General features: G+C 34.6%; 1 protein-coding gene across 12 annotated transcripts in view; it reads right to left on the bottom strand.

Annotated features, from left to right (window-relative positions):
• MAPK10 (mitogen-activated protein kinase 10) overlaps nucleotides 1-13,061 on the bottom strand; it is a 154,079-nt gene that overhangs the window by 19,381 nt on the left and 121,637 nt on the right. For all 12 annotated transcript variants that reach the window (XM_007495941.3, XM_056803202.1, XM_056803196.1 and 9 more), the window contains 2 exons: nucleotides 7,051-7,233; nucleotides 3,096-3,220 (listed from right to left, as the gene is read on the bottom strand). In XM_007495941.3, the coding sequence (XP_007496003.1) occupies nucleotides 3,096-3,220; nucleotides 7,051-7,233 (308 nt within the window). The remainder of the gene's footprint in view (nucleotides 1-3,095; nucleotides 3,221-7,050; nucleotides 7,234-13,061) is intronic.

Genomic DNA, 13,061 nt, shown 5'->3' with positions numbered 1-13,061 from the left:
TCTGTTATAAGTGTTTATGAGAAATGTTGTTAAATATGGAGGAAAAACATTCTTGACAAGAATAATTTTATAAAAATATAAGTGGAAATAATAGGGGTTAGTTAAAACCCACCCATTTGTTCCTCTGGCAGGCTTGTTTCTCTAGGCACACCTAGTTCTGGGAACAAACACCTATAATTTTAAACACACACACACACACACACACATATATCTTCCAATCTAGTCATATAAAAGTCATTTTTCCTGGTCTAAGGTGGCGGGGCACTGACAACCATCATGTTCATGTTGTGACCATGAGATGACTGCTAACTCCCCTTTATCTCTCCTTGTTTTCCTCAAGAATCCCCAAACTCTGAAACTTCCACCCATCTATCTGTCCATATGCCAAAATCTGAGGATTTTTGGTGTTAGTTTCTTCTCTTATCAAAATGGGCAGAACTATAAACCCCAGGGAGTTTTGTAATCAGCCTGCCTCTGGAGGTTGTTAAGCACACACACGTTTTTACATAGCTTTATTAATTAGAAAAGCTTTAGGGGCAGCTGGGGGTTCAGTGGATTGAGAACCAAGCCTAGAGATGGGAGGTCCTGGGTTCAAATATGACCTCAGACACTTCCCAGCTGTGTGACACTAGGCAAGTCACCCCATTGCCTAGCTCTCACCACTCTTCTGCCTTGGAACCAATACACACTAGTGATTCTTAGAAGGTAAGGGAAGAAGGAGGAGGAGGAGAAGGAGAAGGAGGAGGAGAAAAGCTTTTGTCTTCTTGTCTTCAGCCAGCCCCAGATATCATGGCATCATAGACAAGACCTTTTACATTCCCCTTGTTAGCCAACCTTGCTTAAAATGGGGGGGAAATTCACTCTCATACTCTCAACTAATTTCTGCCCACAAAGATCCCAAAGAGTAGGTTTGGAACTGTTAGATTTAAAATAGTTTTTAGTGTTAAATAGTTATAGATAAGAGAGTGGGAGCCATAAATTGTGATAATTAAAATGTTTGGGAGCAAGGGAAATATATATATCAATTATGACCACTGAAATATGGTTTCTACTGTGTCTTGGTTTTATATAAATATAAGATGGTCGCCAGGGAATATATTCCCAATTTATGAATATGCCCAAGCCAACTGGGTTTTATAGAGAAATTTAATTTATAATATACTGATTAATCAATAGAAAAAGAGAGAAAGTAAGAAAGGAATAAAAATGAATAAATCAGTCAGTTGGCTTTATCACTCACCCAAGATCTCTCTAGGTAAGGCTTCTCATGCCAACCTCAGGCTTCACCTTCAAGAGAGCCTCCTTTCAAGAAATGTTTCCAGAGAATTCTCCTCCTGACTCCTCCTGAGTTCTCCTTCCACAGCCTCCTTCAAGACCTCTCCAGGACCTCTCCCTCCAGGACCTCTCTCCTCTCAGACTCCTCCAGAGCAAAACCTCTGGAACTCTCCCCCCTCTGTCCTCAGACCCCGCTATCTTTAAGGAAACCATCTAAGTTTCCTCCCCTCAGTTCTCACATCTACCAATCACTGTCCATGTCTCCCCTGTGCCAATGGTGGCTCTCGCTTAACCCAGGACCGCCCAGAGGTCTGTTTCCTTTGCACATGTCTGTTGTAGGTCATATTCTCAAATAATTAAATCTTGATCTATGCTGCAGCCCTTCCTAAATCCTGTTAGACTGAGTAGGGTGAAGATTGTAAGTTCCAAGACCTGGTTCTGTCATTCCAAGTATCTCTATTGTATCAATTCTAAAATCAATCATGACTCATAGAACTTCCTGTTCTATGCTTAAGCATAGGTCAAAGCCCTTTCCATTGTTTAGCAAAAGGTTTCTGTCCTAAAGTAGTCTTAAGTAGGGAGGAGAAGGACCCTCCCATGCCAAGGGTTTTCACATTCCAATAGAGTTCTTACTATCAGTAGGAAATTTTTTCCAAGTATGAAATTTCCCAATGGTGAAATTTCCAACATTCATAATTCTAAGAAATTTTAAGGTTTACAATCTCCCCTGATGATCATTGGGAGACTAGTCTCCCCATTGATCATTTAACATAATCATTTTGTAGTTCTAAGTGCACTTCTAACTATAGATATACACAATATTCAATTTTCTAAGAGAAATTAGAATAGTAAGAGAGGAAATAGAAAAGAAAAGAAAGCAGAACAGAGGCAGCAGATAGGACCTTGCTCCACAACAATCACTGTTCTGAAATTCCCAAGCATTAGGGATGATCTTAGAGATAGAAAGTCATCTTTAAGATCCATCATACACTACAATCTGGAAAGATGCAGTCATGTTGTCTCAATATGAATTTGGATGTTAGCGATAGTCATTCCCATCTCTAACTAGTCATAAAAGCATCTTTTTAATAAATCTCCTTTAGACACCTAAGTCAAATGCATCTTGCCTCCTTCTAAATGTAGGACTGCCAGTACCAGGAAGGGGAAGGGATAAGAGGGAGGGAGATAAATTCAACCATATAACTTAGGAAAACTTATATGGAAATTTATTACATGTAATTGATTAAAAAAAGAATAAGTAAATAAATATAAGGCTGCCACATTATCAAGCGAAACAGAAAAAAAAAATCTTCTCTTTCATCCACATTTGCAACAAAGTCTTATAGCATTTGAATTTGTTTTCCTGGAAACACAAAATTTTCACTGGCTAATGATGGAAGCATTGGGAGTTCTGATGTTCTAATGAGGTATGAGTTACCAGTATGGTTACCAGGAATTCTTTTTAAATTAAAATACTCACAACCAACCAATTCTGTGTGCTGTTTTCTACCCTGCTAAGAAATCCAGAAAGAATTATATGATTGACTTAAATATACCCAAGAAGAGACTAGAGATTTCACACTACTAGGTTTTCTTGGATTTCTTCTACCTCAAGAAATGATAACATGAGGAACACAAAGAACATAAAATAATTTCTTGAGAGTTAGAGAAAAAATAACAAAATAGTAACTGAATTATACAAATGGGGGAAAAACACTAGTTTGTTTCATTTGGCCCATGATTACATTCCAACTTTCACAGCTTGATAAAATATGGCTGCATTCCATCAGTGAATAGGAAAAGAGAGAGTGCTTCCTTACCGCCTCTACTTCTGCAGGATCATACCAGACATTGATGTATGGATGCTGTAAGGCATCATCCACTGATATCCTTTTGGCTGGATCAATCACTAGCATCTTGGACAAAAGGTCTCTGGCTTGGCTGGCTGAAACAATGATAGAAAAAAATGATTACCAAAAAAGCAAAATTCTAAGTAACTGGATGGACAGAAGACAGTGCAAAGGCAAATAAAGGGGAAAGAAAGTATTAATTGGGTTGAATCAAATATGAATCTTCATTGCAAAAACTGATTCAGGTTTTTGTGACCTTCTAGAAAACAATTTGTTTTATTAAGGAGACTGAAGGGTAAACTCACTGTGAGACCTCCTTCCTTGGATATTCTAAGTCATATATCCCTGAATACAGATTTATCTAGTTTAGGTATTCATTTGTTGATAAGTATGTATTGTTAGATTTGTATTTTGACAATTATATTTCATTCATATAGCTTTGCTAAGGGCCAACTCTGAACAACTCTGCTACTGATGTAAGGACAATAGAAATGTACTCTTTTTTTCTTATGTTAATAGTAATAGTGAAGTTAATGGTAGAAAGATATCTAACATATCTGAGTCTATGAAAATTACTATTCTAAAATCACTTACCTATGAAGAAGCATATTATCAATATCATGATTTGTTCATTTTGTGATTATAATGAATATATTATGTAATTTTATTGTCAAAAGCAATGAAATTGCTTTTCTAATAGCACAATGAGAAAATGAACCTTTTTTTAAAAGTATAAATATCTTTTTGTCCATTGGTGGACACTTGGTTTTTTTTTTTCCATTTTATTTACTGGGAAAAGAAAGGTAGATGGTCTTCTCTAAATGATATGACTTGGGCCAGAAACTCCAGTTTGAAGATCAATTATTTCTACCCCTTTTTTGGATAATGTAGGACCATAGATTTAAATCTGAAAGGGACCTCTTAAATTCTCTAGTCCAAATTCCTCATTTTAAAGATGAAAAAACTGATTCCCAGAAAGCTGATGGGCCTTTTCCAATACCCCAGAGGCTAGTGAAGTCCAAGGGCAGGACTTAGGTCTGAACCCAGGTCCCCTAACTCTAGAATTCATGTACTTTCCATTGTGTTGTACTGTCTTTAGCCCCTTATCTTTCATTCTTCTTTGGGAAACTGTGTAATTAAGATAATTAAACTTAAAGTATTATTTGTCCAAAACACTACTAAAGCAAAAAGAAGGTAATGAGAAAAAGAAATTTAGACATAAAGCATAAGGCTATCTACTGAACAGAGTGTCCAAGTGTCTACAAGTATCCAATTCACTGCCCATTCACTGCCCAAGTGTAGCCCAATCCAGATTAAAATATAGGAAATATTTTTAAAAATCGATATATATACAGTACAACATAGATAATGTTAATTTGTGGTTTTCTAAACCAATATAGAGCTGCAGATATCTGTTCATATTTGAATCGATACCACTTAGAGGCAGTATTCAAATGCATTTGGCTTTTGTATAGTGAAATATATTATTAAAAAGACATTTGTAAAAGGATCTTCTTCTAAATCTTCAAATTAAAACAAATAAAAAGATACTATACTATTCATTTTATTTAGTAACTAATCTCTACCTAGGAAGAAAATTGGTGTTTTTGAAGTGATGAATTAACATGATTAAAGACTACTTATAAAAAAGAAACAAAAAGAAGGGGAAAGTAGGCAGCTGGGTGACTCAGTGGATTGAGATAGACCCAGAGACAAGAGGTCCTAAATCTAGCCTCAGACACTTCCTCACTGTGTGACCCTGGTTGAACCCCTATTGCCTAGCTTTTACCACTCTTCTGCCTTGGAACTGATACACAGTACTGATTATATATTACAGAAGGTAAGGGTTTAAAAAAAAGAAGATGAGGAAGACTTTGATGTTCTACTGACCTATTAATTGAAAAAAAAGTGAGAAATTGAATGTTTTTGTTCCTCTTTTAAATGCAATTATACAATTGAAATACTACCTCCTTTAAAAATTTTTTACTACTTTCCCCTATTGGTAATGACTTTTCTCTATTTCTCTAATTCATATATCCTGCATTATTGTGTTTTAGTAGCTCTAGTGAGGTAGAGTCCAAATCTTAGGTAAAATTTCAATCTTCCTTGAGACTTAGTATTGTACTATATACACAGTTGGTCCTTTGCACATGTTTGCTGAATTTAATTAATTCCTGAAGATAGGACTTAAAAGTGGAAAAGCCTTTGGAGATAATTTAATCCAACCCTGTCATTTTACAAATAAGAAAACTGAAGACTAAATGTGAGAGGTGTTACACATGGTGCAAATATCCCAATCATTAAAATATAAAAATAAAATATATGGAAATACACATTGCCTCTATAACCTTTCTCATAGCACCTTCAATCTCAAATGGTCCACCAATGCAATATCTATTTTTTTAGTTTTTGGAATATTTTCCACTATAAACTAATAAACTAAAAAAAACCCACTTTTCTCTTTTTTACACACAATTGCCATTAGAACATGTCTATTTTCTCAGATACAGAACATTAAAAAGTTGGAACTGTGATATCCATCTGATTAGGAGACATTCTGAAAAACAGAAACAAGGACAAAGAAAATATTCTTTTCTAAAATATGTTATCTTAGATTCCGTATATTTGTTGGTTACCCAAGTTTACTCAATTTAAAACTTTTTTTTTGTTTAATAAAATTTGCCATAGGGGAAACATTCATTTTCATTGAATCATTTGTCCCATCAAATCATCAAATCATCATCAAATCTAGGGCACTGGCTCATAGTCACTTAAGTGAAATATAGCAAGGATTAGTTATACTTTTCCTCATTTGATATAGTATTTCTCTGCCTTTTAATAGAAAAACAGGTGAATCTTCTTAAAAATGAAAATTAAGGATTTTGTTCAGTTAGATTCTCAGGAAGATTCGAGCATAATTTCATGCAGTAAGAATTTATGTTAAAGGCAAGACCATATTTTTAGTTGCCATCAGTTTGCTCCTGAAGTTGAAATTTCATTCACCACTTTTATTCACAGTTCTATTAGTCTAAAACCATACAAGTGAGATAAATTCACAGATGCTCAAGTGCCTTAAAAACTCATTGGAAAGCTACTCAAACTGAAACATTTTATTGAAAATATTTCCCCTGTGTGAACATGTGCATGTAGATGAAAGAGAGACAGAGATGGAGAGAGACAGAGAGACAGAGACAGGGAAAGGGAAAGGGTAAGGGAAAGAAAAAGGGGAGAGAAGATAGAAGGAGGAAGAGAGAAACAGAGGGAGGAAGAGAGAAAGAAAGAGACAGGGGGGAGAGAGACAGAAGGAAAGAGAGAGGAAGAGGGAGGGAAGAAGAGAGACAGAGACAGAGGAAAAAGAGGAGGGAAGAGAGAGAGGGAAAGAGAGAGAGCAGAAGAAGAGAACACAGATTATGGTATATAGGAATAGTGGTCAAGGTGAACTGGATTTAAATTCCACCTCTTAAAGAAGTGTGACACTTACCCTATCGAAATTTAGTTTCCTTAATTTGTAAAATGGGAATAATAATAATAATAATCACAGTAATTATATCACACAGTTGTTGTGAAATTCAGATAATATAACCTATGCAAAATGTTTTCAACATTATTATACATGTCAAAAATTATGAAAAAGAAAGGAAAGGAAGGCTCAGAGTGGTAGATAATAAGAGCATATATGGATTCATTAAAGTCTATTTTTACTTCCTACAGTTCAACAAGAACATGTTATAAATTCTGAATAGTAAATAAAAGATGTTATTTTATTTCATGTCACCTAGAATTTATTTGCCTTCCTTCCTTCATTTTCCAAAAATGATGCTAGCGACTCCATCCCTTCTTAGAAAACAAAGAAAAGACCATTCCAGGAAGGAGTGGGTAGTTACAAATTCATATTATGGCATAAAAAGCTTTTTGCTTAGCATACCTTTAAGTTTATTGTGCTCAGAGTCAGCAGGGAAGAGGGAATCCGGAAAGAGCTTGGGGAAAGTAAGGCCTGCATACTTGGGCCGATTCTCCACATAGTTTCTTACTGTAGGTTGCAATTTCTTCATGAATTCTGGGCATGGTGTTCCTAGTTGCTCAATTACTTTGTTCCACTGGTCAATATCTGAGGAGCAAAGAGTTAAGGGAAAAAAAAAAAGTATACTCTACTGGCTATTGCTACCTGACAGTGTGACTAATTATTTCTTGGGTTCCCAAGTTCTTGCAACAAGAATTTATAAGCAATGAATTCCTATTGAAATTTGAATCTCTGATTACAATTACCTCTCCTGATGACTGGATTAAACATTTTTTAAAATTAAATTTTTTTTTAAACCCTTACCTTCCATCTTGGAGTCAATACTGTGTTGGCTAGGCAATGGGTTTTTTTTTTTTGAGGGCTAGGCAATGGGGGTTAAGTGACTTGCCCAGGGTTACACAGCTGGAAAGTGTCTGAGATCAGATTTGAACCCAGGACCTCCCATCTCTAGGCCTGACTCTCAATGCACTGAGCCACCCAGCTGCCCCCTGGATTAAACATTTCAAACTTCTCTCCCTCGCTCCCCAAAACAAACAAAGCATAACTCTGGGATTACAAGGTAATGTAATCAGATGCCAGAGAACAGTTTTTACATTAGTTCATTTCTTTTATGATTTTGTATTTACTCAACTCTATATGAGACATGGCATATTGGTCAAAGAGCTGTGGAGCTCCGAGTAAATAATTTAATTTCTTCTTAGTGTTCTAGAAACTCTCTGAGAACCAGAGAAAGTATTGATTTGCTTTGGTAGAGGGAGTTTCTTCCCATGACATTTCCTGAAGTGTGGAATGCAGTGCTTATTCCTTTGGTCCCTTCTCCCATACCAATGAAATCATAGACTCAGTCCCTGAATCATCTATGTACATGTCTTGTACAAGAATATAAGCTCCTTTAAAATCAATCTGTGCTAGTTTTGCTTGTTTTCATTTTCATAACCCCAACCTATAGAAACATTATTATTAATTACTCTTTTCCTAGAAGAAAAACTGATTTAGGAGGGAAAATGTTATGTGAGTAGCTGTCACATAACCTCGAAAATTAGAATCCTGGGTTGAATATGTTTTTCTACTAACATTCCCCAATTATTATGTTTAAAATAAGAAGTTTATTTAAAATGCCACTTTTTTCATGTTTTTCATAAATTATCTTTCTCATTCTTTCCGTTCTACAAAACGAAAATAATTTCATATTCATATGACATACTTCTTGTGTGACATGTATTAACCCAAACAGCATCAATTTGATACTGACCATGAAATATTAACACACTGCTAAAATTGAGGCAAGCGGTATTTGTATTTGCATTTGTATTAATTGGGCCAAAAGAGGGGAGTGGGAGCAAGTCAGTTGTTCAGAATTTCATATTTGTCTGTATCATTGATGACAATAACATTGATTTGACTTATTTTCATAAAAATTTGATATCAAGGATGCCAAGAAGAATCTCAAATTCAATTATGGTTCAATCTATCATTTTAAAAGGAAATGAGATCAATTAATTTTTTCAAATATCTATCTAATTTGAATAGTATGCCACACTATATAAGAAGTTGACCTCCAAACCAGCACACTTGGGTTCAATTCCCACCTCCAAATGGAGGTTGTATTTTCCCAGGCAAGTCATTTAGCCTCTCACCTACTCTAGGCAATTCCCTAATATTGCAGAGAAGGTGAGGATTTAATTCCTATAGCAAAGAAATCACAATTCTTACTACTCTGGTACACTCCATAGGCTACTTACTATCCTTTGCCTACTCATGCCAGTTCTTATTTCTATGCCTTTGCACTGGCTGTCCTCCATACCTGGAACATGTTTCACCTTTTCTTTCCTTTTTTCCTTTATACTTTCTTGCTTTATTACATCCCCTTCTTGGTTCCCCTGGCTTCCTTCTGTAAAGGATAATTTTATAGTTGTGACTTAAAATCTAAATTAATTGGTCACCATGGAATATCCCAAATAATAAAATACCCAAGTCAGCTGGAAATTATGGTGATTTTAATTAGTATATAGAGAAGGAATTAAGGAGAAGAGAGAGGGAGATGAAAGAGTTAATTTAAATTGCTCTGGCTCAGGCTGAGCCAGGAAGGAGTTCAAGGCCTTGGCCAAAGGCCTCCCTTGAGAGTCAAAGGAAAGGGAAGTCAGTCTTATCACTCACCACACGGCTATCTGAAGGAAACTGCCTGAGTGAGCTCCTCCAGGCTGAGTTCCAGGATCAAACTGGCACCCAGGCTGCTCACAGGAAGTGATCAGCCAGATCCACCTCTCCGGGGAAAGAGCGTGAAGGGAGGAAGTGACGTGCCCTATATAGATGGTTTTGTGTCATTTTCCTGTGTCTCATCTGTACCAATGATAGCTTAGCTTGACTTGGGACAGCCCAGGGGGTCTGTCAGTTGTTTCTGCACATGTCTGTTGAAGGCCATCATCCTAGATACTTAATTCTTAAGTATGGGTGCAGACATTCATGACCTTGTTAGACTAAGTAGGATGGAGCAATGTAAAGTTCTCAAGACATTCCTGATCAAGTATCTCCATTGTTACAATCAGGAAATAGCTAAATCAAATCTTCTAAAGTACAGTCTGAGTAGGGTGGAGTAGTTTTAAGATTCACACTTCATAACATTACTTAAATTTTGTCCTCCTTTCTAAGGCTTTTCCTCCAATTGCTAGTGCCTTCTCCTTTAAAACTAACCTCTATCTACTCTATATGTATCCTGTATGCAACACTTATTTATTTTTTTCTTTATTAAATAATAGCTTAAATTTATAAAATCTTAGCATTTGAAATTAAAAGAGCTAAGTTTCCTAATGATACAGGTACGTCATACCATAAATATCTTTCCAAAAATCAATAGCACTTCTATATAATACTATCTATAAAATATAATCCAAATTCACAAAGCAAGAAACCATAAATATGCACAAACCTAAAAAAAAAATCATGGACTTATGTAATGGGATGTGAAACAAAGCTTGTTGCCAGTCAAATAACATTAATCCAGTTGAATGAATCTCCAGATTATTACATAGAAAAGCCATTTTCTCATCTTCCAATTTGAACATTCTATATTAGTAGCATTCAGAAATCCAAAATGGAATAACTATGACTTTTGTTTTTGTAACTACAAAGGTGTTGAAACTAGATTTTACCATTCAGAACACAGATAACTGAACAATAATTTCCCATTCAATTTATTAAACTCAATATGCAGCTGAATTTTAAAACTGCTCAATTTAAAAGCTTGTTACATGATTACAGCTATTTTTTCATAGCTAAAAGAATAGTAAAATCTGAAATTAAGCTTGGAAATCATAAGGAAGCTCAAAACAAATTCTAACTTCATGAGGAAAAAATAAGCATCTCTCCACGTACAACTTACAACTTAATTTTTAAAACAAACATTTATTAAGTACTCAAGACATTTCTTTAATTCTTTTACAACTATGATCTCATTTTATCTTCCCAGCAACTTTGAGAGGTAGGTGCTATTATTTGCCTCATTTTACAGAGGAGGAATTTTAGATCGGCAGAGGTTAAGTGACACCCAGGTTCTCCCAGCTAGTAAGTATTTGAAGTTGGATTTGAATTCGGGTCTTCCTGACTATTACTCCATCCAGTAGATAGCTCTATAAGCATGCACAACTTCCTGCCTTCCTTTTAGCTCAATAAAGCCTAAAACTTCCTTAAACTTTATGCAATAACCCTGGGCTTTTCTTTGTACCAGTACTGAGGATTCTGATAGCTGACAAAGATGAGAACCTAAATAATGCCAATTTAAGTGAAAAATCACTATGGGTTTAATTATTGACATGTTACATTCCTAGCACTGGCACATGGTAGGCACTTAATACTTATGGACTTATTGACTGACCAGCTCTATCTATGTCTAAGATTTCAATAGTATTTCACACATGGATAGAAATGACAATCATGAGATTGTTCTGAGTCTGCATATAGATCACATAACTAATAGTTAAAAAAATTTTTTCAAAGATGTGTTTTAGAAACTTAGAAATGTAAGGCATTTGCTGTTTTTCATCCTCAAAGAAAAAACCATTTCACAGAACCCTAGCAATTATTTCCCTAATGCCTTAGGAAAGAATAATGAAGAGAGAAGCAATAATGTGAAAGGAAACCACACTGAAGGACCTAAAACTCTTATCAATGCACCAATGGATTCTCACTTCCAAGCCAGGTGGTGGATTCTAGGTTCAGCATGAGATATATATTTTCAGACATTTCAATGTGTTGATTTGTTTGGCTTAACAGTACTCAGCTGTTACAAAGGTAGAATGTCTACTATTATGTGTGGGGAAGTTATTTGGAAGCTACAGTGACATAAAATAATCTATACAACTTTTTAAAAAAAAGAAAACTAGCATCCAAGAGCATCTACCTTACCACTAGTTTTGTGAATTTTAGTAGTAATACTCTATACGATTGATCACATCAGCAAAGATCTCCATTGGAGATTGTACACTGGAAATGTATATAATAAATTATATCTGCTTCAAAAAAGTAAATACTAATTTTTAAAGCTATGTGTGAAAAGTTCTAGTTGCAAAGCTTAGTGAGAAACATGGCATTCAGGCTAGTTTAAAAAAATGTTTTTAACAAAACAGTAATAGTCTTAGGGATTGCTCAGGACAGCACTCCAAGATTTTTAAAATTGGTCAACTGAATGAGATTTGTCATCTCTGGTGAAAGACAAGATAAACTTTAATCAAGAATATACTGATGTAAAGTAGAGCAAAAAGTAGCATTATATTAGGTAAAACATAAACCTTCTTATTATATAATAACTGATACTATGCCACTGAAACTGAAAGATAAATTAGCACAATCTCTCTCTAGTTAACTTATAATTCAACAGTGCTAAGCAGGGGGAAAAAAAGAAATCAGCAGCTCAGTTTTAACTGCTAAAAATTGTCACGAATTGAAATGAGGGTGGGAAGGAATAAAAAAATGTTCTATGCTTTTCTTAAAAAGAGTAATAATAACCAAAGGAAAAACAAGAGAGTGAAAACTGACTTACAGTTGTCATGTAAAACAATGCATAAGAATTTCTTAGGAATCAGCTCATAAGTCCCAAAGTAAATCACACATATATAAAATGAGAGGCATACTTAATGGTGTGGATGTTATTGTCTCCTATAAATTCCTGTGTTAATATAAAAATTTCTGAGTACGTTAAATGTAATTCATATGAAGAATTCTTCTTTCTCTTAGCAACCTAGATAGTAAGATTGAATAGCTAACTATGCCACATTCAATTTCACATAAAGGAACCTTTGTAGCATAAAGGGAATATGATTGAGCATTTATTATTGCAGGATATTTGACTTCAAATCAAAATGAGAACTAAGTCATCATCTGACATACAGTTACATCATCACTTATTAAGTTTGCCAACAATATATGCAACACGATCATCAAACCTATCCTTAATATCTATTTTTAAATCATAAATTTACTTTCTAGTGCCATAGTGTTATGTATAATAAAGTTTAAGGATAACTTTAAATTATTCTAGAGTAAGCTAAGAAAATAAGTAAAACTGTATACTTTCCTCTCTTAGAAAAAGATGCCTATTTTCATTAAAAATTATAATGTATCTAGGTTGGCAACTAAAAAGCCTAATTTTCACCAAGGAATCAATTTGTCTTTAGGTCCTGAAAATATCAAAAGAAAATTGAAGCAATTAAAAAATATAGAGATAATGCAACCACTTAAAGATATGAAAATATAAGTTGGAATAAGTGAAAATTAATCATGACATTTAAAACTGAAAATAAACGATAACTTCTTTGGAATGATTCTCAGATGATACCATATTGTAGGAAATAAACAAAAATCAGAGAATAAAAGAAATCATCAAAGTATTTTTGAGTGCCCACACTGCAAATATAACTCAT

This window comes from Monodelphis domestica, chromosome 6 (genome assembly GCF_027887165.1).
Source record: "Monodelphis domestica isolate mMonDom1 chromosome 6, mMonDom1.pri, whole genome shotgun sequence".
Classification (NCBI taxonomy): Eukaryota; Metazoa; Chordata; class Mammalia; order Didelphimorphia; family Didelphidae; genus Monodelphis; species Monodelphis domestica.
Note: the sequence above shows the minus strand (reverse complement) of the source record. Positions and strands in the feature narration are given on the sequence as shown.